This window comes from Cucurbita maxima, unplaced genomic scaffold (genome assembly GCF_002738345.1).
Source record: "Cucurbita maxima cultivar Rimu unplaced genomic scaffold, Cmax_1.0 Cma_Scf00011, whole genome shotgun sequence".
Taxonomy (NCBI): domain Eukaryota; kingdom Viridiplantae; phylum Streptophyta; class Magnoliopsida; order Cucurbitales; family Cucurbitaceae; genus Cucurbita; species Cucurbita maxima.
In genome coordinates, this window is record NW_019272027.1 from 3,303,833 (window position 1) to 3,324,631 (window position 20,799).

The 20,799-nt window shown below is 36.2% G+C and overlaps 4 protein-coding genes and 1 long non-coding RNA gene across 9 annotated transcripts; 4 read left to right on the forward strand and 1 right to left on the reverse strand.

Annotated features, from left to right (window-relative positions):
• Positions 1-274: 274 nt before the first annotated feature.
• On the reverse strand, positions 275-3,148 carry LOC111486617 (protein SIEVE ELEMENT OCCLUSION B). Its single transcript, XM_023133786.1, has 7 exons — positions 2,942-3,148; positions 2,723-2,827; positions 2,168-2,616; positions 1,952-2,064; positions 1,739-1,881; positions 1,148-1,639; positions 275-1,031 (listed from the first exon to the last, which is right to left on the reverse strand). Exons 1-7 carry the CDS (start codon positions 3,146-3,148, stop codon positions 399-401), a joined length of 2,142 nt encoding a protein of 713 aa, XP_022989554.1. The 3' UTR covers positions 275-398.
• LOC111486621 lies at positions 734-4,371 on the forward strand. Of its 3 annotated transcripts, none has more exons than XR_002718909.1 (4): positions 734-822; positions 2,918-3,237; positions 3,349-3,408; positions 3,880-4,371. It is a non-coding gene; the product is annotated as an uncharacterized LOC111486621 (long non-coding RNA). The 3 variants fall into 3 exon arrangements; XR_002718908.1 differs by lacking the exon at positions 3,880-4,371 and adding an exon at positions 2,751-2,789 and having other exon boundaries at positions 3,349-3,787; XR_002718907.1 differs by lacking the exon at positions 3,880-4,371 and having other exon boundaries at positions 3,349-3,787.
• A 1,268-nt stretch (positions 4,372-5,639) lies between these two features.
• On the forward strand, positions 5,640-10,588 carry LOC111486618 (bromodomain-containing protein 4A-like). Of its 3 annotated transcripts, none has more exons than XM_023133789.1 (7): positions 5,640-5,758; positions 6,056-7,357; positions 7,584-7,772; positions 8,634-8,723; positions 9,143-9,201; positions 9,547-9,694; positions 10,307-10,586. In XM_023133789.1, exons 2-7 carry the CDS (start codon positions 7,097-7,099, stop codon positions 10,379-10,381), a joined length of 822 nt encoding a protein of 273 aa, XP_022989557.1. In that variant the 5' UTR covers positions 5,640-5,758; positions 6,056-7,096; the 3' UTR covers positions 10,382-10,586. The 3 variants fall into 3 exon arrangements, with proteins under 3 accessions (XP_022989557.1, XP_022989556.1, XP_022989555.1); XM_023133788.1 differs by having other exon boundaries at positions 7,068-7,357; positions 10,307-10,585; XM_023133787.1 differs by lacking the exon at positions 5,640-5,758 and adding an exon at positions 5,770-5,941 and having other exon boundaries at positions 7,068-7,357; positions 10,307-10,588.
• Positions 10,589-11,716: 1,128 nt separating this feature from the next.
• LOC111486383 (proteasome subunit beta type-7-A) lies at positions 11,717-14,632 on the forward strand. The gene is made up of 9 exons (XM_023133486.1): positions 11,717-11,839; positions 12,286-12,448; positions 13,121-13,262; positions 13,352-13,448; positions 13,542-13,611; positions 13,688-13,792; positions 13,899-13,997; positions 14,083-14,170; positions 14,280-14,632. The coding sequence occupies exons 2-9, from the start codon at positions 12,305-12,307 to the stop codon at positions 14,354-14,356; spliced, it is 822 nt and encodes a 273-aa protein (XP_022989254.1). The 5' UTR covers positions 11,717-11,839; positions 12,286-12,304; the 3' UTR covers positions 14,357-14,632.
• Positions 14,633-15,914: 1,282 nt separating this feature from the next.
• On the forward strand, positions 15,915-20,262 carry LOC111486377 (ras-related protein RABB1b). The gene is made up of 6 exons (XM_023133469.1): positions 15,915-16,177; positions 16,264-16,403; positions 18,148-18,230; positions 18,441-18,645; positions 18,718-18,786; positions 19,951-20,262. The coding sequence occupies exons 1-6, from the start codon at positions 16,132-16,134 to the stop codon at positions 20,041-20,043; spliced, it is 636 nt and encodes a 211-aa protein (XP_022989237.1). The 5' UTR covers positions 15,915-16,131; the 3' UTR covers positions 20,044-20,262.
• The last annotated feature ends 537 nt before the right edge of the window (positions 20,263-20,799 follow it).

Below are 20,799 nucleotides of genomic sequence, written 5' to 3' on the forward strand. Positions count from 1 at the left end.
GAACGATCTACGTGAAAGGGAGACCTCAGGAGCACTCCCAAGCAAATATCGAGATGCCTGTGAGAACCCACATCGGTTGGAGAAGGGAATGAAACATTTCTTAATAGTGTGAGATCCCACATCGATTGGAGAAGAGAACGAAACATTCCTTATTAATGGTGTGGAAATATCTCTCTAGTAGATGCATTTTAAAACCGTTATACTAGCGATGATAAGTAACCGGTTAAAACGAATCATATCAATGGTGAAAAATAAATTATAAATATTTATCATGAGAATTTAAATTCATGATTCTTGAATATTCATCGATCAACGAAAGAATCTTCTTAGAATTCGAGATTCAGAGCCATGGTTGAAGAATTTCAGTTTGTTTTACGTCAATAAGGTATTCCCTTGGTTCATTCATCTAGTTTTTCGTCATGGCAGCAGAGGAAAGTGGTGAGTTTCTCCATGTGCCGATCGCATTCAGGGCACTTGAAATTCTCCGGAATTCTCCCAGTGGTGTGTGGAAATTCGAAGCGGCAACAAGGATGAGTAATGCCTTGAAGTTCGTCGTGATGATTCTTGAAGGCTACGTCGAAACCCTCATCGGCGGCCTGTTGCTTCCATGAATCGAAGTTTACGAGGGTGGGCAAGACGGTGGTGCTATGGCCATTGACAATCACGGTTGATCCTTTGCTCAGAACCGCCCATCCTCCTTCTTTGTCGTAGCTGAGGAGCTTTTTGATTTCTTGCATCAGGGGATCGCGATCGTCGGCTTTTCCTAATTGGATCTTGGAGAACAGCATGCTCTCGATTCGAGTCCAGAAGAACCAAATCATGGTAAGATCTGACCAGCAATAGCCTAGTTTATCTGTTGTGATTGTTGTAATGATTTGCCTTACGCGTTCTCTTTTGCTGCTCTTTCCTACATACACCATTTCTAAAGGTATGCGTGCTGCTTGTGCCACCATTTTTGCTGTGATTGTGAATTTTCTTATCCATTCTATGTCGTCTCCTCCATATAAGAACACGTACTTCTCTTCCTTAATCTGTGTTTTGAAAACAGAATAAGAAGATCATTGATGGTTTCTAAGAAAGATTTAAGATTAGAATATGGAGATTTTAGTAATGAATCATAGCATTAGCTTTATGATGGCTGAATTACCCAGTTCAGAACGGCGGGGTCGATGCCATCCACGAGCAGCTCGGGCCGCCAGGTCTCTTCCCTCCATAGAGCTTCCTCTTTCAAGCTGGTGAATGGGAAGGCAAGACTTCCCCAAATCCACATCATGTGGATTGCATTTGGGCTTACTACTTTACCTTGAGGGTCTAAAACCACAAGGATAGGCTTGTTTCTGAATTGCCATACTTCCCTGATGAATCTAGCAACTGCCTTAGAGATCAATGTAGGATGGTGCACTATGTGCCATGGCATTATGGATAGGAGATACTCGAACCGTTTTTGCATCAAATCATCCCACTTGATGGAATGGTCCACAATCGGGATCCAAACTACCTCGAACTGGCTCTCGACCTGCATTCCTTGGGCCCTTGACTCATTATAAAGCTGATCGAGAATTGAAAGTTCGTCATGGGAGATATTCAAGTCTGAGATGAGCAGTAGCACATTTCTCCTTTTTAGAACGTCGAGGTTAACCTGTTTTAATAGAGAATCAAGAGATAGTTAGAAGAATGTTGAGAGGTAAGAATTGGAAATGTTAACTGAGTTTTGTTAGCAGTAGTGAGATGTCCAGACCCTTTTCCCTGTAGAGCCATCAACTATAGGCTGCAGATCATCTTTAGCATAAATCAGAGCCTTGAGAACCTTCATGTTATCCAGGTGGGTCATTTCAAAAAGACGAACGAGCATTTGAAATGATTCAACGTCTCTCTTTTCCTCTGCATTGAAGGATGGCGACTTATCAGTATTGTGGAGAGAGGGCGAAAAGAAACTATCTATGTAATCTACCTATATATTGGTGGCAGAGAACCAGCTGCTTTTTGAGATGATCATGAATGTTTTTAAGCTTGTGGGCTAGAGTAGATAGCTCCCACGATTCGGTACTGGTTGATAAGGCTAACCTGAATCGAGACAACCACAATGGTTATCGGCTCATGGTACGATATGGCTGTGAAAAGAAAAAAATCGAAGATGGATGACTAGAAAGAGAGGAGGAGAACATACTCATATCCCATGCTAGTTAAGCTCGTAGTCTGAGTTGCGCAGGTAACAATACTTCTAATTGTCCAGTAGACCGCAGTCGGGATATGGGCTACTGCTGTGGACATTGCTGGAACCTCTTGTGAGATATATTCTGATGGAAGTTCCTTCAAGTCAATGATGCACCAAGTTACCTCCAATATAGCTGTCACAAGATCTTTTAGCGCATCGAACTTAGGCTTTAATGCAGTCGAATGTTCGAGGATTCCTGGAAGTTGCTTAAAAATTGCCATTGCTTTCGCTAGTTGGTTTTGGGAGTGAATCTGGGCAAGAAGCCAGAATTCTCCATAGTTCATAGCAAAAGCAGCTAATGTTAGAACCAGCTTAGCATCCCATTGGTAGTTTGCCAACATGTTAAAGATTGCCAATGATGTTGCATGTGGATCTATCCCTTCCAAAGCCTTGTATGATATCTGATAATGTTCATCACAATAACATGTCAATATTCAATATCATATATCACTCATGTGTAGGGCTAGTTGAAACTTGAGTAGTTAAAAATAATCAATTTTCAATCACCTCACTCGAAATCCTATCAATTGTGTAGGACAACGCTTCCAATATGGTCGTGAAGCCTGCTTGATTGGTGTCTGTTTTCTCCAAACTCTCTAGTTCGTGTGAACCCTGTTCTACCATTCATAATTAGTTGAGCAACCATTTTCAACAATTTACTCTATCGTCTGCATTAAGTGTTTGATAATTTTATACGTGCAGAAGCAGAATGGACTAGTTTCATACCATGGGATCTGCAGCTAATGTAGCACGTTTCAGAATGTTTTCGACAAGATGTAGAAGGGATCTTGTATCGACATCTCGATCGTCAGGATCATGGGTGGCTGTTATTTGCTTCATCATCGCATTGTCGTCAGAAATGGCGAACATGAACTTGTTACCCTTGGCCAATTGATGTCTAGAGGCTAGTGAGAACTTATTACTGCCCGCCATTGTTGTACAATGCAAAGGTAGAGAAGAAGAAGCTTATGGAATGTCTGCAAGATGGGTCGCCAAATTTATAGGCTTGAGAAAGAGTAAAGGTTCTGTTGAATCAACTTCTTTTCTTCCTCTTTAGTAAATGCCTTCCATGTCACAACGCTTTTTGTTGTGGACCCTTCACTTATCATTAACGTTTCATTGTGATTCTGCAGGATCAGAATATTTGTCTGCGGATCACTTGCTCTGTTTGGTTTATCACAAATGAAGAAACGGTAAGATTCAAAGCAAAAATTCTATGGAACATTCAGAATTTCAAATTCTTATGCCTAATAGTTTCGATATTGATATTTATAATGTGCTGATATAGAAAGTAAATCGAGTCGATATTATTAATATTCATCTTTGTTGAGGTTTTGTGAGGTAAAGAAGATTGATTGATAATCTTTGTTTTGAATAAGGATGTATGCATGGTTTGCTTACATTAACTCCCGGTTTTGAGCTAAACTGGATTGTTCGGGTTGTAAATATCTTTGATGATTATCGGGATTTGATATTTAGGTTGGGGTTAATATTTTAGGATCTATCGTGATATGTGTAATTGAAAACAATATTCTCAATATTTGTTTGGTTCTCTTTAGGATGAAAGTTTTAGAAATGTCTTATTTATTACTAGTTTTTAGATTCTACATGCGATTTAGAGTTTGGAGGTTCATATCCTTTGTTTCATTTATTGTTGACGTCAGAGGTTGTTGCCTCGTGGCCAACTCTTAGGGGCTGAAGTTCGACGCAGTGCTTTTTGGTTCTTCAGTTAGGCGGCCACTTCGCGATATTGTGTCAATTCCAGTTTTGAACTACCTTCACATCGTTATTTTCAATCAAGTTGGTTGTCATCACACCACTCGCTGATGCTCGCGGTCATAAAGGGACGTTAAACGTAATTAGTTACTCAAAGGAAAAAAGGATATCGGGTGTCATTTACTCAAAATAAGCCCGTGTGTCATCGTACATTAGTGTCATTATGATACTAATTTTGGTGGTAGCTTGTTGATTGAATGCAACTCTTTACCGTTGCTTTTCTTGACTTGCAAATATAGGTGAGAATTTTGGTACATTTTATTGCATAAACCTTCGAACAGCAAAGTTTCTTCCTTTCTTTACTTGCAAATGTTGCTCAGAATGTTCATATTTTATGTTAAATTAGCAATCTGTTGAAGGGGATGCATGAGGAAAAGCTTTGATCCCTTGCTTTTGTGTATGCTTTACAAGTTATTATGTTTTTAAACTCGAAAATAGTATCGAGCTCTACCTTGCTTAATTGTTTGGAACTTTATGACATCGACCAGTATCGAAAAGTTTGAATGAAAAAATGATCAAAAGTTTGGATATGAAGTTAAAAAACATTTTTTATCTTTTTAAAAGCGTCAAATGAGATATGTACTTTTGCCGGCTTTAATTGTGAGGGTTGGTTCTTTCTAAGCCGGAGTTTTTTTTGTAAAGTTATGACGACTTATTACAATCGCACTTTGATGGCAGCGGACTTACGATTGTACGACATTCACTTCTAAGTAACAAATGAGTTAAGCTTATTCGTTCTTGCGTCGCCTACGGCCAAGCGACATATGCTCGAGCCTTTGGCCTCAGTTCAAGAAGAAAGTTTTAGAAAACAGGGTAGAGAGATTTCAAAAGAGAATTTTGAAAATAAAATTTGAGAAATTGAAATTTGTGCTACATGAAAATGTATGCAAAAGACAACGACTACTTATTGCATATAACTATCACGAAAGGAGACCAATAAATTTTTGAATCTTATTTGGATCTTATTTATTTTAAATATTTAAGAGCGTTAAAATTGCAACATTTAATTAATTTTAGTCCAAAATAAATATAAATTTGAAAAGAATGAATTCATTTAAAAACATAATTACAATTCATGTTTTTCAATATTTTCATAATCTAAAAAACATGAATTCAATGTATTTTCATATTTAAGGATTTTTAAATTATAATTTGGTAGCATATTTAGAATCTTGATTTTTATTCATAAAACAATACTAATAATTTTGTAGTTAAAATGTTATTTTAATTTTTGTTTTTTACCCTTTTTTTTTAATGTTGAATTTTAATTTATATACTTTTAAATTGATTATTCTAAAATTAAATTGGGTTGAATTGAATTAATCTAAATTTATTATTAATTTTAAAATATATATTTTTGTTATGAATTAATTATAAGTCCATATTTTTTTTAATTTTATTATTTATTCACCCTTAAAAATAAATTTTATTTATTTTGTTACATGAGTTTTCAAAATATATTAAAATTAAGTTATAAATTTTAATTAAATAGATATTTTATGAATTAATATTTTATTTTTATTATAAATAAAATTTTAAATTAAAAAAAATACAATTATAAAAAATTATGGATTAAATTAGATTGATTTCATTATTTAATAAATCTTATATTCTTCAACATAAAAAAACCAATCCAATCCAACTCAAATCGGAACACCTTAAACATTCGAAATTCATAAATCATTAGAATTAAGTTGCGAGATATTCATTTCCACTCCCACTGAATCATTAGAAGTTTCAATCTCTACGATCATCTCGCGTTTCTCTGTAACGTTATCTTCTCTATACTCTCCCTCCCTCTTGTTTTTTCTTTTCCCATTTTTCGAATCATTTTTTAACTGGTTGATTGAATTTACTTGTACTGTATTGTTTGGTTCCCGAGAATGGAAATTTTCCTCTTCGTTTATGAGTTTAAGTTGGTTTGTATCGTTCTATTTCTGCGAAGCAATGGTTTGGAGAGATTTGCTTCAGTTTTCTGTTTCTGTTTCTGTGTTATTTGGGGAATTTATGTTGATATTTATTAGCTGCCTGTTTCTGGTTAACTTCCTGAAGAAATTATTGCAGATTAAGTACTCGATAGATTGTTTTGCTGGAGATTTTTGCTCAATGAGTAGTAGTTTTCGTTTCTGAAATGTTTCTATGATTGTACGTATTAATGCTCGGGGATGGCGATGACGCACTTAGAGATACGGGATTTTATTGCCTTTAATCGAACACTTTTTACTAGTTTTGGCTTTTGATACTAAGATCATCGCGATGCTGATTTTCCATTATGTGAGATTTTGATGATTATTTGCATTTTCTTGTACTTGGTGAGAATGTGGATTGAAAAGTGCATTTACTTCTTTATCCCCTTGGGGGTTTTCAAAGAAGGGGAGCGCTGAGACTCCTCTGTGTTCTATTTTCTTCCCAGTTATCACGGGAAGAGATGCAAGTTATCCGTTGTACCCTAATGCCATGACCAAAAATGTTCTAATACCCTATTGTTATAGCGGAAATGGAAGCAAGATCAATCGTACTCACACACTCACAAACAGAAATTAAACTAAGAGACACAAAGATTTATGTGGTTCGGAGAGAAGAAATTCCCTATAATCAAAGTGTTTACGGGTGGTAGCCAATCACTATAACCAAAGTGTTTATAAATGTATCTCTCACACTCTCCCACTACAAAATTTCTCAACAAAATTCCTCCCAATTGCCAATAACTCAACCTCTCAAAACAATGTTAGACAGACCTTTATATAGGCCTAGCAATACTAATTCTCATACATGAACCAAAAGGGTTATGAATAAATGAGAATTAATAACCAAAATAAACGAGAATATGAACCAAAATGGTTATGAACTAAATGAGAGTTGATAACCAAAATAAATGAAAATATGAATGAAAGGTTACGAGAGTTATGAAAATACAACTTCATCACAACTTACAACATTATCTTCATGTTATGCTCTTGGGCTGTCAAGATATATTTACCGATCCTTCTTGGAATTTAATATGCTTGTGGATTCCTTCCATGACGGAAGGCTAGTTCAGTTCTCTGATTTTAACTCTTTAGCAAATTTAACGCAGTGTGCGGTCTTCTCTGGTTTTGCTTTGTTATGTCAAAGCATCAATCTGATGCAGCTGGCCAAGATAAACTCGGTCCTGATTACTTCAGTTACTTCAGACGGGAAGTTATAGATTTGTTATCTCAAGAGGATAATCTGCTTTCTACTTCTTCTTCACATGATTCACGGATATCTGAAGCTTCATCTTCATTTGGTAATAGCATGGGACCTAAGCTCTCTCATTTTAAGAAAGAAAAACTGAAGGCATTGCTCAGGCAGAGTGCTGTTATTCTTTCAGAAGAAGTAAATGAGGTATTTAGTGGCAAAGAAATTGGGTTACTACATTTCAGGCTGTTGAGCTTAACCTGACATGGGGCTTGTTGTTTGCTTAATAATTTAATAACTATGTTTTCTTTCTTTCTTTCTTTCTCTGTTTTTCTTTGTTTCTTCTCTTAAATTCAGTTCAATCTCAAGATGACAATTAGTTGATTGAATTTATGGTTTTCCACTTACAATTCTAAATATCGTGCTGCTGCAGATGCTCGGGCCTGCTCTATCTATCCAACAATTGAAGTCAGATTTGAGATCCAAAAAGAATTTGGAAAATGTAGACAAAATAGTTATGAATGATGCAGAGCAAGCTCCTTGTAAGAAACTCAAATCCTCATCCTCTTCAACCAGCCTATCTGCGCACAAGAATTGTGGTGGTCTTGGAAGTAGTAGAGTGGTAAAGTTCTATTTTAATTCCCATCCTCTCTCTCTCTCTGAATGGTCGTTATGCTCACTTGCATTTTGATTTACAGTAGAAGTTAATAGTATGGTGGAAAGTTAACTGATGTATTTCCCTCAACAGCTTCTGATTTGTACTACTTGGGTGAATAGAATCTTTCTGGATGACCCTAAATAGCTTTTCACTCAATAAGCGAAATCTAGATTCAGGTTGAAACCTGTACAATTTGTTTGAGTTTGAGTCATATGCTGATCATGATATTTTGAGCTTTACGGCATAAATATTCTTATTTACGAGCATTGAGCTGTTTGTTTGGGAGAAGCCAAGAGATAGTTGTTCATTGGGCATGCAATTGATTAATGCTTAACTTGTTTTTTTCTCCCTCAAATGCCGATTTCGTAGTTCCTCTCTAACCTCTTCAGCTCCTTAATTTAAGAGATGAAATCTCGGGGGTGGGAGGTTTCATGCTTCTAACGTCCTAGTTAAATGATCTTTGGGAAGCCCTTTGTGTGCTGCTCAATACCTTGTTACATAGACTACACCCCATGATTCCATATTATGATCCTCCATTAGCAGGGGAAAAAGGATTTTGAACCGCTTATCACCCTTCCCGTAATTAGTTGTCAATAGAAAAGACTCTGGCTTTTAGCAAGTTTGACAAACATTTATGTGCTTTGTGCCCTAAGAAGGAAGAAAATAATGGATCTAGAATTTTGTTATACGTTGATGTGGTTTGTCAATTTTCTTTGTCAGGTAGTCAAAATGTATTTTGTTGGCATAACAATGCATGGTGATGATCTAGTTTTGCGCAGACTTCAAACTCTATATTTTTGCTTATCTTTCATTCCTTCATGCCAGATAGATGATGAATTGCAGTTCTTTATAGAGAACAATAGTGAGCAGATCGAAGCAATAGTGACAAATCTTTCAAACGAACTGTCTGGAAAAGTAACATTCTATTATCCATGTTCCCTTTTGCTTTGATTTATATTGCACGCTCATTCAATTGCTTTGGGTAATATGTTGTGCCAATGGATCATGTCGAGTTTTAATACTTCTATTACACCACCGTAAAAGATGAGATCAGTAAATGGAAATTAACTAAAATTTTATCTTTGTAAGATCGTGAACATTATACCAAGGGTGTTTTTAGAGTATACCAAATCAGTATAGCTATCTTTCTTCTGACGCAACAACGCAATTTCACAATTAATATCGAAATGAAGCACTAAATAATTTATTTCTTCTTTTCTTGGTGCTTGTCGATGTAGAATCACAAAATTCCTATATAATCAGTTTTAATACTTCTATTACACCACCGTCTTATACTTAAAACTGCTAATTAACATTGAATAGTGGTTTTTCAGCTAGGACACATGGAGCAACAGCTTGAGGAAGTTCTTGATTCTGTAACATCAAATTGCAGGTACTGCATCAAATTATAGAGAGACTGATAGAGAGAGAGGGTGGGAGGAAAAAACAAAAGATGTAGGCTAGCATGGCGATGGCAGATCATGTTATAACTTCGAAGCCTATCTCTTCCTCTTGCGAATATGTGTCGTGCTCGATTAATGGAGTCGATCACTATGATGCCTTTCTCGTTTAGTTTATTATGTACAAACTTAAATATTTCGTATAAGTATCAACTTCTTTGATGGGTTTTTTACACCAACGAGTTCCATGAACAAACTGCTTACAGCATCTACAACCCAAATGAGTCATTAAACTTCCCTTTCAATCTGTCTGGTTATTAATCATCTTTCTTTTTCAGGCCTATGACCTTCAAGGAAAAGGAACAGCTTCAGAAAATGATTCAGGTGCTTCCACCCCAAAATCTTGGCCGTATTGCAGACATCATCCAACATATGACAGACGAAACGGATTCCTCTTATGAAATCCATATTGATTTGGATAAAGTGGTAAGTGAAACATGTTAAAATATCATCACTAGTTCAATAAGGTTAAGCTCAATAATCGTATGAGACAATTGTGTATGTATTTTAGGAAAATGATTTAGGTATTTTAGGAATAAAGATACCTAATTATTTTAGGAAAATTATTTAGGTCTTTTATGAATAAATTGTCTAGCTTCTATGGTAAATACCTCTCCACCCTACCAATACTTTAATCCCAAGAAATCTAAACCACAGGGTGCAGTAGTGTTAGGAATCACGACTCTCCACAATGGTATGATATTGTCCACTTTGAACCTAAGCTCTCATGACTTTGCTTTGGGCTTTCCCAAAAGACTTCATACCAATGGAGATGTATTTCTGTACTTATAAACCTATGATCATTTCTTAAATTAGTCAATGTGGGTTCACTCCCACCAATCCTCAACAAGTAGTTTCTACAAAGTGTCTTGTAATTTCTTCTCGATTAGTGATAATAAAGAGTGCGAGTATTTCCACAAAGAGATGTATTTAATAAAACCATACCTATTAATGCATATTAATGCAGGCAACCGTGACCATGGATTGAATATTAGTGTGTAGTATATTTGTTTATCTTTATTTCTTTTTCTTGTGTAGAATAACACCACTCTCTGGAGATTATATTACTATGTAGAAGCAGTTGAGAAAGCAAAGAAGCTAGCATCCGAATGAATAACTTTGTCTCTTGTTTTTGCGGCTCCAAGAATCATTTTTTAAGAAGTTTAGAAGCCCCTCCTCTCTTTGTTTCTAGGATTTTGGAGGTGGCTGGTCATATCTTAACTTGAAGTGTGGTTGATTTTGAGGCTAAGAACACATTCTTTTTGTTTGAACGACTTGCAATCCCAAGTATTTGGAGAGAATAAATTCTCTGTTCACTCAATTTGATTTCATATTCTCCATAATTCAATTGAGATTGAGATTGTAAAATCATTCTTAGCTTTATTAGATTTATTAAATACGACTCGACTTCTAAAACCCGACCAGATTGGAATTGCTATTGTATGCATACTATGATCGTCACTGTGGTAGAACTTAAATTTTGACATTGGTTTCATACTTATTTTATTTTTCTCGAGATATGCATAACTTTCATATAGGTGGTTCATGTACATAAAACTCAAGGCAATGCATCTGTCCCTTGGGCCTCATTACGTATGCATCAATTTTATACACATTGACTCTGTATGCATCAATTTCATACACATTGACTCTGTATGCATCACTTTCATACCCATTGACTCTGTATGCATCACTTTCATACCCATTGACTCTGTATGCATCACTTTCATACACATCGACTCTGTATGCATCACTTTCATGCACATCGACTCTATATACATCACTTTCATACACATTGGACTCTATGTACATCACTTTCATGTAGTAAAAAAAAAAAAAAAAGAAAAAAAAAAGAAACACGCTTAACAAAAGGTCTCACAGACAAAAATACATGTTTGTTCATATTATGCAACTTAGAAGATCTTTCGTACATAACGATGTCATATATACATTCACTTCTATCCCATAATATTTGTGACTCATTATTTCTAAATAACCACATAAACGTTCAAGCAATAGTGATACCCAATCTAGCCCGTGCAAAAAATACAATAGAATTATGCAGGGCACCCAACTGGTGTGCTTCCTGCCCGCGAGGAAAGAAAGAAGAGTGAAAGGGATTGAGTTTAAATTTGACTCAACATGGGAGCAGATTACCCACAAAATCCTTGGGAACAATAAAAAAAAGATATCTCGGTAACGAAAACTATGGGAGCTGTATTGGCGAGATCCAACGGTGAACACCTGCCCAAAAGTTCCATACCTTTAGTGTTCATGAGCGTAATTAAAAAAATAATAATCAATTATCAAAATACACCGTTTGGGCCCAATTTTAATTTTGCACAAGTTTGTGGCCCAATTTTAATTTTGCACAAGTTTGTGGCCCATATTTCAATTTTCATCTTCTCTTTCTTTTTTTTTTTTTTTTATTTATTTAAAGAAAGTCTTTTCCTTCTCTGCAAGCTATTTGCTTTTTAGACAGAGAAACGAGAAGGGGAGGTAACTCGCTAAAACCTCACTCGAACTTTCGCTGCTCCGCCAACTTGGATCTTCCACGTTCCTCATTTTCAGGTTCGTTTTCTTTCTGCAAATCTGAATCTTCCAGTTCTTTTGTTCTTCGTATCAAAGAATTTGACGCTGGCATTTTAATCTGTTGGCTCCTGGTTATGGATTGCAGCGAATTAGGAATTTGAGATACAGCTTTGTAGAAGAAATTTCTTAGGTTTTGATTAGATCATCCAATGAAGGAATCACAACGCTTAGCGTGTAAATTCTTTGATATTGTATTGCTTGAAGGATTCGGTGTGGGATTGTGTTAGCATTAGGGATTTGTTTTTCTTTCTTTCTTCTTTTTCATGTTAGATTTCTGGATATTTTGTAATAATAAGTTGGGAATGTATCGCGACCTTATAGTCTTGGTTTGAGGTTTCGAGATTTTGCTTGTGAAATTTGTTTCGTTTATGCCATCTTTAATTTTAAGTTAGCATATCATTTCATTTGTAATTATAACTTTGCAGGTTTACTTGAAATTTAGCTATGTCTAGCTCTGCGATTGATGTTCCTCCCAAGGGTGGGTTTAGTTTTGATCTCTGCAGAAGAAATGATATGCTTTCGAAGAAGGGTCTTAAATCTCCGACTTACCTCAAGACTGGAACTACCATTGTGGGTTTAATATTCAAGGTAATTTGCTACATTTAGGGTGTTACATAATTCAATCGTATTGTTTTTCAATTTTTTTTTTCGGAGTTAAATGATGTCCTAAAGCTCATTAATTGTGTAGAAATCCATAAACACCTTAATGGACATATGGAAAAATCCTTTTCCTTTCTATCATTTGAGTTCTCTTTTATTTATCAGTTTCAGCAAATTGACCTTTTTTAGCTTGCTTTAATTGATCTTTCTGCTATTAAGCCTGAAGGATGGTTACAAAAAGCCTTAAATACCTAAGCAAAGCCCATAGGGAGTCATGAAATCTAACAAGGAACATGACATTATCCAAATGACCTCTCAATCCTTCTAAAGATTCTATTGTTCCTCTCACCTCAAAGACCCAACAAAATTGCACAAACACTAGCTAGCTACAAAATTATCGGGGGAGAAGTCTTAGTGGTACTAAAATAGGTTGTTTTGTATGAAAAATTGATGCGTTTAATTGTTCTCCTTGTCAACATGTGCGTCGTTTTTTAAAAGATAACTGGATTGAATAGCCTGGTCCATATAGTTAGTAAATGTAATACTTGTCACTGCATGGTTTCTTGTTTTCAATTTAATTATTATGCACCAAAGTTTCTTCTATATATTCAAATTAATGTTTTTTTTTTTTTTTTTTCAAATCTTCCTGATTTGCTTCAGGATGGTGTTGTTCTTGGAGCAGATACACGGGCTACTGAAGGCCCTATTGTTGCTGACAAAAACTGTGAGAAAATTCATTACATGGCACCAAACATATATTGTTGTGGTGCAGGAACTGCTGCTGACACTGAGGCAGTAACAGGTAATTGGTGATATCTAGCTTCTACAAGTTAAGTTCCATTAATATTGTTTCTCGAACTGAACATATTCTATTATTCTCGAATTCTGTAGACATGGTTAGCTCCCAATTGCAGTTGCATCGCTACCACACTGGTCGAGAATCTAGGGTTATTACTGCACTAACCCTTCTCAAGAAACACCTTTTTGGGTAGTCTTTTCTGTCTTCTAGGTTTTCCTTTTTTGTGTCTCTCATCTATCTGTTGCATGAAATTTAAATCTTCTCATCCATTGTGTTCTCCAGCTATCGAGGTTACGTATCAGCTGCTTTGGTACTCGGTGGAGTCGATGTTACTGGACCTCATCTACACACTGTGAGTTTTGATCTGGAAAACAAATGATTTTAGGTTATATAACTTGCCATCTCTTAATGCTATACTTCATCTGCAGATATATCCTCATGGATCAACTGACACCTTGCCATTTGCTACAATGGGATCAGGTTCTCTAGCTGCAATGTCTGTATTTGAATCAAAGTACAAAGAAGGCATGACTGTAAGATAACAGATGAATTTGAATCACATGGTGTATCTTAGTTGTGGCACTGTTTTTTTCTTTCTATACGCCATATTGATTGGAGGCATTTATTTCTTTGTTGCAGAGGGAAGAAGGGATTCAACTTGTTACTGAGGCGATATGTTCTGGAATATTTAATGATCTGGGAAGTGGAAGTAACGTTGATGTTTGTGTTATCACCAAGGTTTGTGATCTTTAGGAAATAGAGAAAAAACTGAATCTAAAAAGTACGTTTAATTTTGATGTGTTCCTTTCTTTTGGTGTTGCAGGGCCAGAAGGAATATTTACGAAACCACCTCTCGCCAAATCCCCGAACCTACGTCAGTTCGAAAGGCTATTCCTTCTCCAAGAAAACGGGTTAGTCGCTTGTATACTCGATTCTCTTCTGCATCTTTCATGTTTTGCTTCTCTTTCCCCATTCCTTAACACCCCACCCCCAACCGACTCGTGCTTTGTTTGATTACAGAGGTTCTGCTGACAAAGATTACGCCATTGAAGGAAAAGGTTGAGATAACTGAAGGAGGGGATGCTATGGAGGAGTGAGAGGATTTCGGTTCTTGGGGAATTTCAAAGTACGGTTCTTTTTCCTTTTCTCAAGTTGGACATTACTGGAAAATTTAGTTTGGCCTTGCGTTCATGTTGTCAATGACCTTATTTAAACTCATCAATATTTCCAACCTAAGAGGGCTGTTAGATAGAGCCAGTTTGTTCAAATCACTTGACTTCTTTAGAATTCGATAAACTTTGCTTTGTGTGATCTTATGCATCCTTTACATTTAAACGTATACAAGGATCCATCATTGATACCGGTGTCGTTTACAAAACGTTGCTCGGAATCTTGAATTTGATGGATAGATGTGTTAGCTTCTTTTGGGAGGGCACAGCTCCCAGTCCTGTCCAAATCATCTGTGAAAAATAAGGGACTCTCTTTAGCTAGAAAATAGCTCACAACCACATTGTTAGCCATTTTTGTGAGATCGGGAGGAGAACGAATCATTTTTTATAAGGGTGTGGAAACCTCTATTGAGGGGAAGCTCGAAAGGGAAAGTCCAAAAAGGACAATATTTGCTAGCGGTGAGCTTTTTGCATCAAACATGCACTTTTTTAATCTATTGAACCAAATTAATTAATAAAAATGTTAGAAAATGAGATGATGAAAAGATAATTAGGTTTCCTTTTCTTAATTTAATTAATGATTTTGTCTCGAGAACTTAATGGATAAGTTTCTAAATCTTTGTTAAAGTATTAGGGGATAAGTTAATAGATAATTCAGCATTTTATCTTGGTCTATGATATTATATATTCAAAGGCTAATCCAATTCAATACATTATTATTATGCTACAGGTGACCTGTCAATTACAAGTATTTAGTTCAAGAATAACTCAATAAGAAGGGACGAACATTTTTTAAAAATACGAGACAAAGACCCGGTTAAATTTAAGAAGGTACTTAGGGTGCTAGATCGGAATCAAGAATTCTTAGGCGTTTGAAATCATGGGAATCCTTGGATCGAACCATAAATTCTCAAATATCGTAAGCTTATATTTGAGGTTGGAGTGAAGCAATTGGCTCGATAATGTTCAAATATCAAGCAATTGACCTCGTACTAGTATCAAGTTATGCAAACAAATAATAGTGCTTTTACGTTTCAACTCTTTTTCTTTTCTCTTCTCTTGGATATGCATCCCTTACGTTCACATAGTTTTATGTACATCACTTTTACGAACATCAAACCTTCTATGAATGTACCACTTTCAAGCCCACTATGTCTCTCTAAGTATGCATCACTTTCAGATACACGACTCTACGTACATCACTTTCATCTACTTAGAGTCCTGGACATGTCTCACGTTCATGCAATCTGAGAAAAATTGTACCAACAATTGGTAATATCAATTGAATCTAATAAAATGATTCGAGATATGGATTGAAATTAAAGGGTATAATAGCAATAACCCAATTAAATTAGCGGTTTTTTTTGCAAATTTTCCATTAGAATACGAAGAATTAAAGCACCAATCATGGTGGCCACGAAATGAACAAAAATGGGCATCACCATATCCAGAAGTTTCCCTTCACGCTGCAATATAAAAATCCAAATTCTCACAACTAAAACCTCACTTTTAAACCAAATTTCCCTCAGCCTTCGGCGCTGGCGGGGCCATTTTCACATTGCGTGTCGGTCATTTTCACGTCAAAAACCTTCTTCCCTTCGCTAAATTCCCTCTCCAAATCACATTCTTTTTGAATCTTTCCGTTTCCATATCAATTTCCGATCTCATATCGCCGCTGATCTGATTTTCATCTCTGTTTAGTTATGTCGTACGATTACCTCTTCAAGTACATCATCATCGGCGATACTGGTTTGTTCAGAATCTTTGTTTTGATTGTTTATCTTCTGGGTTTATGAGGATTTGCTTTGAATTTGGGGTTTTTGTTTGGATTACAGGTGTGGGGAAATCTTGCTTGTTGTTGCAGTTCACGGACAAGAGGTTTCAACCTGTGCACGATCTCACTATTGGCGTTGAGTTTGGTGCTCGTATGGTCACTATCGATGGCCGACCTGTTAAGCTTCAGATATGGGATACTGTGAGTTTTGATTCTTTGTACTCTTTATCTTTGCATAGTTTAGTTTCTTTTTATGTGTAACGAGAGGAATTGTATAAGGGAATTAAAGAAATTCAGGAAGTTACATGAACTGGAAGATTCTATTGTAAGTGAGGAATTGTACCAAGAACTTTAAGCTGATAGGATTAGATCCTGAGAAACCCCTCCAGAAACTCATGATATCGATCGATTTCAAGATGGTTCATGTTTGGATCAGTAGGGGAAAGTCAGTTTGCTAAGGCTATTTGTGACAGATTCTTGGAGGCTTTTAGTGACTGATTCTTGGAGGCTTGTGGAGAGTTCTTGGGAGTAGGTTTGGGCTCTGGCTAGTTCATCTTTTTGTTATTTGTTCTTTGCTCCTCTTGCCTTGGTTTCTTCTTTTTATCTCTATGGAAGTTGTTTTCTAGAAGAAAATGATTTGACAATGGATTATGAGATATTTTCTTATTAAGAATCTTTTTTGTCATCCTGTGGTCTATGCTAACCCATATCGGTTACAAATTATGGGGGACAAGTTATGTTACGAGTGACCTGTGTTTCTTGAAAATCAAAGAATGTCCCCCACTGGTTATGACATAAGGGCAAGAAGGGAACTGTTTTCAGCAGAATGATTCGTCGTCTAGTATGTACTGTGCCCCCTACTGGACGAGTTAATTTTTGTTGGTATGAATGCCCTGAAAGAAGGCGAAGAGACCAAATGAAAGACCTTAGATTTATGTCTATATGTGTAGTGTGATGGTTGGACCCACCCTCACTATTTGTCACCTTATCTAATGGTCTATTTTGACCAAATACGAAACTACTAGTGCCCATTCTTAGGGACCTTAGTCTTCCAAAGTCAAAACAGCCAAATTCTGAAAGCTTGCTTCGTAGTCACCAGCATGTTAAAGAAGGGTCCAAGCATGGAAGAAACCCAACCCTCGAATTCCAGAATCTTGGTTGTTAGAGCAGTGAAAGCCTTCGATTTTCTGGCTATGAATAGGTCACTATCTTCTAAGTTATAGCAATTTTTTTTTTTTTCTTTCTAAACCTTTCTTACCATGTAATTTTGACTGTTAGCCAAGTTATACAACCAGGGAGGAACCTTGCGGTATTTTCGAGCCACTCTTTATTACTTCCTAATGTAGGTTGAGATTGGCAAATTGACTGCCAGGCGGTCGCTAGAGCCAACATATAATTATACCTCTCAGATAACTAATTGCAATCCTTATTATGTTCGAATAATTATTTTCTAGAAGTTGTGTTCTTATGGATGTTATGTTTTCAACATTACAATTAATAGAGTTCTTTAGGTATCTGTGGATTAATGTTCTCGTATAAATTATTTAATCCGTTCTTTAAAATAATCTTGGAAACAGAAATGGCAAGCCATTAGCAGTTTTTAAACAAATTTCAGGAATTTTGATTGCATAATTTATGAGAATTTAAGTTGTTCAATGGAAATCATTATTCACAACAAACGATTGATTTTTGTTCTAGAAAATAAGGAAGTTGTTTTTTTAAAACAACAGATCCTTATGTTAGATTCTTTTATGGTAATGGTCGAAACAGATGATGTTTCTCTTTCTTGAAAATCTTTTTTCTTTTGGGTAGATGTGAGATCCCACATTGGTTGGAGACGGGAACGAAGCATTCCTTATAAGGGTGTGAAAACCTCTCTCTAGTAGATGTGTCTTAAAACTCTGAGGCTGACGGTGATCCGTAATGACATTTTACTTTATTGCAGGCTGGGCAAGAATCATTCAGATCAATCACAAGATCTTACTACAGAGGAGCAGCTGGTGCTCTCTTAGTTTATGACATTACCAGGTGAGTTTGTGAATGGATGAATGGATAGATGGAGGAACTTTTACTTCTTTTATCATCTTAAAACTTTCCCTTCTTTCTAATTGCTGACTATATTTTATTGCACTTGGGATTTTTGCATCACAACCTTCTGATCTTGAGAAATCTGCTAGAACGGATTTGATTTATTTTCTTTTTGAGAAATGTGAGATGAGCCCGTGATTCTGTTGCCAGGAGGGAGACATTCAATCATTTGGCAAGCTGGTTGGAGGACGCTCGGCAACATGCAAATCCCAACATGTCAATTATGCTTGTAGGGAACAAGGCTGATCTTGCTCATCGAAGAGCTGTAAGCAAGGAAGAGGGAGAACAATTTGCAAAAGAAAATGGGCTCTTATTCTTAGAGGCATCTGCTAGAACGGCTCAAAATGTTGAGGAGGTCAGTTTTGTTTATTTGACATGTGCCTCTCTTAGATTCTCTCTCAGTTCATCTTGGTGTTTGATTCTACAGGCATTCATAAAGACTGCAGCTAAAATACTTCAAAATATTCAAGAAGGTGTCTTTGATGTATCCAATGAGGTAAGTTGGGCCTATCTTTTGTGGTAAAGAAATATTCAAGAATGCTACCTACCCATTCTGGTTGCGATATAGAACCTCTAACAAAAGAAAAAGATAGCTCTACCGGTTTTTTTTTAATATAAGAAAATTTTTTATTGACGTATGAAATTACAAAAGGGATGAAATGTCGAGAGTAATACAAGAAGCTTGCCCAGTTAGATAAAAGGGTAGCATAACTATAAGAAGAAAAATGAAAGCGGTAGGGAGCACGATATATAATCGAGTCGAGGAGTTTATCCAAATGAAGCACCTTATCCAAAAAGACTCTTTGGTTCCTGTGAGATACTTGAGAATGAAACATTTTTTATAAGGGTGTGAAAACCTCTCCCTAGCAGACGCGTTTTAAAAACTTTGAGGGGAAGCCCTAAAGGGAAATCCCAAAAATGATAATATTTGCTAGTGGTGGGCTTAGGTTATTACAATTTCTTTCTTTCCAAAGATTCCAAAGAAAAATCCGTGATGATAGGAGTCCATAGCATAGCCTTTTCATTACTAAAAGGTTGGCCTGATAAGGCTCCCATCAAAGGAATTTGAGCTTTTTTGGGTATTTATCTTCCTAAATTCCCTTGACTAAGGTTGTCTCCAATAATTTCCTAGTATCTCCCAAATCATTTCAGAGCGTTCGGTCGAGAAAATGCCATTATTGCTAGGTAGCCATCTTTACTTTCTAAGTCAGAGAACTAATCGGATCAAGGATATTGATGCTGCTAATGAGATTACTTGTGGGATAGTACTGTATTCTTGTGAGATCCCACACCGGTTGGAGGGAAGAGCGAAACATTTTTTATAAAGGTGTGGAAACCTCTTCTTAGGAGACGATTTTTAAAAACCTCAAGGGGAAGACCGTAAGGGAAAGTCCAAAGAGAACAATATCGATTAGTGGTGGGCTTGAGCTTGGGCTTGGGCTGTTATAATTCGTGTTTGTTCATTTATGAAAGTATATTTTTGCATAAAATAATATCTCCAATTCTTGTGTTTGTTCATTTATGAAAGTATATTTTTCCATAAAATAATATCTCCGTTTCTTTGAGCTTAAAAAGTAGCATAGCTTCTATTTTAAAAACCTATTGCATTGCGACCATGAAGAACAGAAGAATTTTTACGATATTCTGTGATTTCTTGCAGTCGTCTGGGATCAAGGTCGGTTACGGGCGCCCTCAAGGGCCATCAGGGGCAAGGGATGGAACAGTTGCACAGAGAGGTGGATGCTGTAGCTAATTGTGAACCAAAGAAGTAGTAGTATTGTATATGATGAAGAAGTGAACCCTTTTGTGCAAGTCGTTTTACTCTTTGTGCAAACTGCCATGATTAAGTTTCGTCTTTGTTGTGTATCCTTTTTAAAGAACATTGAATGTACAGTGCCTCAGAACCCTTGGCAAAACTATTACTTTGCTGACTCAAAGCAATTGCTTGACAATATTTTGCTCAGATTCTGTATTTCTTGTCTTCAATTGGGAGATTCGGTAGATATTGCATGTTACGGCTCGTTACACATTGCCGTTAGCCTCACGATTTTAAAATGCATTTGTTATGTGGTAGTTTTGTCAGGAGGTAGTTTCTACACCATTGTAAAAAATGTTTCGTTATGTCTCAACCGAGTGAGATTTGAACCCTCCTTAAGATCTTAGCATCTTTACTGGCACACAATTTGATGTTTGATTCTAATATCATTGTAACCGCTCAAACCAAAAGAGTCCTACGTCCTCGTCCTCATTGTCACACTGCCTAATGTCGGACAATGATATCATTAGTAACCGTCCTAACCTATCGTTAACAAATATTGTTCGTTTTGAGCCTTTACTTATTGCTGTCAATCTCACGATTTAAAAACGTCGGCTGAGAAGAAGTTTTTATACCCTTATAAAAAATGTTTTATTCTCCTCTCTAACCAATGTAAGATCTCACATTTGTAATCTAAATTTGTAATATTTCATGAAGTATATAATATTTTTCTTTAGTAAAACTTTGATATCA

Bases quoted from the DNA above. Each gene is read 5' to 3' on its own strand.
- LOC111486617 (XM_023133786.1), bottom strand. From the start codon at position 3,148: ATGGCGGGCAGTAATAAGTTCTCACTAGCCTCTAGACATCAATTGGCC. The intron at 1,640-1,738 runs GTCTGGACATCT...CTATTAAAACAG, and splicing joins ATGGCTCTACAGGGAAAAGG to GTTAACCTCGACGTTCTAAA. The intron at 1,032-1,147 runs GTAATTCAGCCA...TTCAAAACACAG, and splicing joins ACCCCGCCGTTCTGAACTGG to ATTAAGGAAGAGAAGTACGT.
- LOC111486618 (XM_023133787.1), top strand. From the start codon at position 5,875: ATGGAAATTTTCCTCTTCGTTTATGAGTTTAAGTTGGTTTGTATCGTT. The intron at 7,358-7,583 runs GTATTTAGTGGC...GTGCTGCTGCAG, and splicing joins TTTCAGAAGAAGTAAATGAG to ATGCTCGGGCCTGCTCTATC. The intron at 9,695-10,306 runs GTAAGTGAAACA...TTTCTTGTGTAG, and splicing joins ATATTGATTTGGATAAAGTG to AATAACACCACTCTCTGGAG.
- LOC111486383 (XM_023133486.1), top strand. From the start codon at position 12,305: ATGTCTAGCTCTGCGATTGATGTTCCTCCCAAGGGTGGGTTTAGTTTT. The intron at 13,263-13,351 runs GTAATTGGTGAT...CGAATTCTGTAG, and splicing joins TGACACTGAGGCAGTAACAG to ACATGGTTAGCTCCCAATTG. The intron at 14,171-14,279 runs GTTAGTCGCTTG...GTTTGATTACAG, and splicing joins TTCCTTCTCCAAGAAAACGG to AGGTTCTGCTGACAAAGATT.
- LOC111486377 (XM_023133469.1), top strand. From the start codon at position 16,132: ATGTCGTACGATTACCTCTTCAAGTACATCATCATCGGCGATACTG. The intron at 18,231-18,440 runs GTGAGTTTGTGA...TTCTGTTGCCAG, and splicing joins TTAGTTTATGACATTACCAG to GAGGGAGACATTCAATCATT. The intron at 18,787-19,950 runs GTAAGTTGGGCC...GATTTCTTGCAG, and splicing joins TCTTTGATGTATCCAATGAG to TCGTCTGGGATCAAGGTCGG.